At 35.1% G+C, this 4,490-nt stretch overlaps 1 protein-coding gene across 1 annotated transcript; it reads left to right on the top strand.

Annotated features, from left to right (window-relative positions):
- The first annotated feature begins 426 nt into the window (after nt 1–426).
- Nucleotides 427–4,032, top strand: LOC106754933 (CBL-interacting protein kinase 2). Its single transcript, XM_014637002.2, has 2 exons — nt 427–557; nt 1,964–4,032. Exon 2 carries the CDS (start codon nt 2,399–2,401, stop codon nt 3,800–3,802), a length of 1,404 nt encoding a protein of 467 aa, XP_014492488.1. The 5' UTR covers nt 427–557; nt 1,964–2,398; the 3' UTR covers nt 3,803–4,032.
- The last annotated feature ends 458 nt before the right edge of the window (nt 4,033–4,490 follow it).

Below are 4,490 nucleotides of genomic sequence, written 5' to 3'. Positions count from 1 at the left end.
ATTAAAAACGTAACGAGTGTTGAGGTTTTACGTGATTACAATTTTTTATTTTTAATATTTATACAATTTGATAGAATTTCACTTGTATAATGTTTGAATTTTGAAACAAAATAATTATTATATATGATTTTATTAGAGGAAAATTTTGTTCTCATAAATCTAACGAAGTCTACTCGTTTTCACTTGTATTATCGAAATTCATAATATGCAACTATATAATTGATCATAATTTTCATATGACAATTTTATTATTAAATGTAATAAATATTTTACTTTCTTTTAGAAACATAGTAAGTAATTATTGAATACATGTTTCATATTTTTTTTGCCTGTTTCTTGCTAATGTGAGTAAGAAACAACTGTTAAAACTAGAAGGTGTTAGAATATTCTATGATACTCTTTGTTAACTTGACAGCAACTAATCTGTCTTTTTCCTTCTCATTCTTTGTTATAACGCCTCCATCATCACCATCCTTCGTCTCCTTGCTGGCACCCAAAAAACCAAAACAAACAAAGGAAAAAAAGAGAGAGAAAAATCATCTGTAATCATCTTTCAGGTAAATTCAGATCACCCATTTCGATTTTCTTCTTTATTTTTCTGGGTTATTTTTAGATCTTCATTCTTGTTTGAAATTTTGAAATTTTGATTCATTATCGACTGAAAGTTTGAAAATTTTTTATTTTCTTGTTCTGGGGTTTAAAGTGGTTTTTCTCATTTTCTGTGTCTTTTCGGACTGTTTTCGTCATGAGAAAAGTCGGTCATCATGGTTGTGAGGGATTTTATTTTGTGCTTCTGAGATATACCCTATCAGCTGTTTGATTTCAATTAAGGATCTGATTTTCTACGTTTTGATAGTGGTTTCTTAAGAAGCTGCTGGTTATAGCTTCTACATATAAACCATGACTTCTTTTTTCTCAACTGATTTGCAAACACGCCATATATTTCATGCCGAAGAAGACACAAAGCTACTTATAACTCGTGCATTGTTTATTAAACTTGGTTTTTGTGTACTGATATAAAAGAAAAAAACTTATTGTTTTGTGTAACTTGAGAGGATCTAAGTGCATGTCCGTCAAATTTTGAAAAATAACAAATGGTTTGTCACAAATAAATTGTAGGAAGATATTGTATTTTAAAACCGAATTTCTGGTAGAGGATGCTTGTTGTTTTGAAGGGTTAACCTGTGTTTACCTCTGTATCTCTGTTTTTTTTTCTCTTAATGGCTAATGGGCAATTTTTGTCTATATTTTTTTTTCTAATTCTTTTCTTCTAGAAGATTTTGTTGCCAATTTGTAGAAACAAGGACTTAGTCACATGTGACACAAGCGTGAAAATTGGTAGATTGATTGCGGATGTTAGGTAGTGGAAAGTGGAATCACATGTTTGTGGAAACGGTCCCAACCAAGTTATAGTTATACTTGCCTGTTTCAAACCTTCTTGAATTTCCTTTTCCTTCTCAATTAACAATTAAGTGTTTTACTTTTAGAATATTAACTTGAGAACTTGAGTGTAAATGACTTGATTTGTTTGAGAAATTGAAAACAGGATACAGGTTTTGCATAGTCCTTTTTATGAATCTCAAGTTCATTATTGCTGCGTTGTGTAGTATTGACTGCGTGCTTCTGTCATCAGCTGATTGATTACTTGATTAAATTGTATTTCTTTTGCATAATGAATTGTCATATCTTGTTTGGATTTATTGTTAGATTTTAACATCTTATATGTCTTTCATTTGTTTAAACTTGTTATAGTTTTCTGTTGCGAAACAACTAGACTACTTGAGAGAACTGTATTTGATGTGCTAAATACTGTCTTTGGAATCAGTCCTGCTTAAGTATGATCAAAACTTGGAAAGAAGTTACAAAAATTGTTTTACTGGTTATGTTTGTAAAAGTTTTATGAAACTCATTTGGTAGATTAGATTCTTCGACTTTTCTTATTAAATTTTTATCATTCTTTCAGGTGTGTGTTTCCTGCTGCTGGGTAATTGGAAGGCTAAACTAGGTGCTACTTCATTCCTTAATTATTCTTCAAGCTTTCTGATAAGACCGTATTCTTCAGTCTTCTCTGGTGTCATCACCAATATCAGGGAATGCTGAAAGATGTGTTTGATGGTTAAAATTTCCTTCATCGAGGCTAATGAATTCGTGCCTCTATCTGAGCTTCCCTCATTCAATCCTGATGACATTGGATGTTTAGTCCATTGCTTGTATCTATTTCTCGCTCAAGCAACTGAGGTGCCTAGAAATCTCAGCCATTGTACAATCTCAAAATACTATGACTGTGAAGACGGTTGAGCTTTGAATTTCTTGAGTAGCACTTTCCTGCTTCTGGCAAAGTGATTGCCTGTACGTGCTAGTGATATTAGCATTCTTTACGCTAAAAGTGTGTGTAGAAATGGAGCAAAAAGGAGGTGTGCTTATGCAACGATATGAACTAGGGAGATTATTAGGCCAAGGAACTTTTGCAAAGGTTTACCATGCTAGGAACCTCATTACTGGCATGAGTGTGGCCATAAAAATTATTGATAAAGAGAAGATTCTGAAAGTTGGGATGATTGAACAGATTAAGCGTGAAATTTCAGTGATGAGACTAATCAGGCATCCACATGTGGTTGAGCTTTATGAGGTAATGGCCAGCAAAACCAAAATTTACTTTGTCATGGAGTATGTAAAAGGCGGTGAGCTATTTGACAAGGTATCCAAAGGAAAGCTCAACCAGGATGATGCTAGGAGATATTTTCAGCAGTTGATCAGTGCTGTAGACTACTGCCATAGCAGAGGTGTGTGTCATCGCGATCTGAAACCAGAAAATCTTCTACTGGATGAAGATGGGAATTTGAAGGTCTCAGATTTCGGGTTAAGTGCCCTGGCTGAAACTAAGCACCAAGATGGGTTACTCCATACCACATGTGGTACCCCTGCCTATGTTGCTCCAGAAGTGATAAACAGAAGGGGTTATGATGGAGCCAAAGCTGACATATGGTCATGTGGGGTGATTTTGTATGTTCTATTAGCTGGTTTTCTTCCATTTAGAGATCCAAATCTGATGGAGATGTACAGGAAGATTGGCAAGGGAGAATTCAAATTTCCTAACTGGTTTGCACCAGATGTGCGCAGACTGCTGTCAAAAATCTTGGATCCAAACCCGAAGACTAGGATATCAATGGCAAAAATTATGGAAAGTTCTTGGTTCAGAAAGGGGTTACAGAAGCCCAACATTACTCAGAACAAAGACGAAGAACTATCCCCTCTGGATACCGATGGACTATTTGGTTTTTGTGAGAACGGAGATCCTATTGAACCAGCAAAAAACTCAAAACCCTGTAATCTAAATGCCTTTGACATCATCTCCTATTCCTCAGGTTTTGACTTGTCTGGTTTGTTTGAGGAGACTGATCGAAAGAAAGAAGCACGATTTACATCTGACAAGCCAGCCTCCATTATCATCTCCAAGTTGGAAGACATCTGCAAGCGGCTGCGGTTGAAGCTCAAGAAGAAAGATGGAGGTTTGTTCAAGTTGGAAGGTTCTAAGGTAGGCAGAAAAGGGCCTTTGGGTATTGATGCTGAGATTTTTGAGATCACCCCAGTTTTCCATCTTGTGGAGTTAAAAAAGTCTAGTGGAGATACATTGGAGTACCAGAAACTTTTGAATCAGGAAGTAAGGCCTGCACTTAAGGACATTGTTTGGAACTGGCAAGGAGAACAGCCACATCAACTGCAACATGGTGTATTGCAGAAAGAAGAACAAGAAACTTCTTATCCTGCCATATCAGAGCTTGTGCCACAACCAACTGCGTAGTGAATATTATGTTCCTAAATTTGTTTTTATATTGTCTGTTCTTTATTTTCGTGGTCAAGTGCACACTGTCATGTTGATAGATGTCGCGGAATAAGGTGGTTAAGCTTGTAGACATTCTTGCTCGGCTTGCTTAGTTAGTTAGGTGCTTCTTTTACAGTTTGTCTTCTGTGATCTCTGCAGTTGAGCCTATTGACTATGTTAGAAATGACATCAGTATTTTGTGGTGGAAATGACATCAGAAATTGCTCAGGCATAAATAAGCTTTTCTAAAATTTGGAATTAATTAAATAAGTTATAACCTGTACATAAATTAATTATATTTTTAAAAGAAAGAAGTTTGTTTCATTTTTTATATGTGCTTATGAAGAAATGTGTTTCGTTCCATTCTTTCATCAGCAACTCTCTTGCAAATGGTGGCAAGTATCATGAACTACTCTCATAGACCATTAAACTGCCTTTGGAGTTGAATCACGGATAATATATATTTCATGTGTTTGAAGTAAACCTTTTATTCAAAAGAGATAAGGACACTGAGGGTGTGTTTACTCAGGGGGTGATCGGAGGTGATTGGAAGAGAGTGATTGAGTGGATTTGAGGATAAAATTTTTTGTTGTTTATTTGAGTGAATTTGGAGGTAAACGAGAGTGAATTTTGAAGTAAATTTTTTTAATTTGTCAAATAAACTAAA

The sequence above is a fragment of the Vigna radiata genome, unplaced genomic scaffold (genome assembly GCF_000741045.1).
Source record: "Vigna radiata var. radiata cultivar VC1973A unplaced genomic scaffold, Vradiata_ver6 scaffold_305, whole genome shotgun sequence".
NCBI classification, from domain to species: domain Eukaryota; kingdom Viridiplantae; phylum Streptophyta; class Magnoliopsida; order Fabales; family Fabaceae; genus Vigna; species Vigna radiata.
The sequence above is the reverse complement of the archived record's forward strand: the minus strand, read 5'-3'. Positions and strand labels throughout refer to the sequence as shown.

What these genes read in the sequence shown, in the direction of transcription:
- LOC106754933 (XM_014637002.2), top strand. Translation starts at nt 2,399, where the DNA reads ATGGAGCAAAAAGGAGGTGTGCTTATGCAACGATATGAACTAGGGAGA.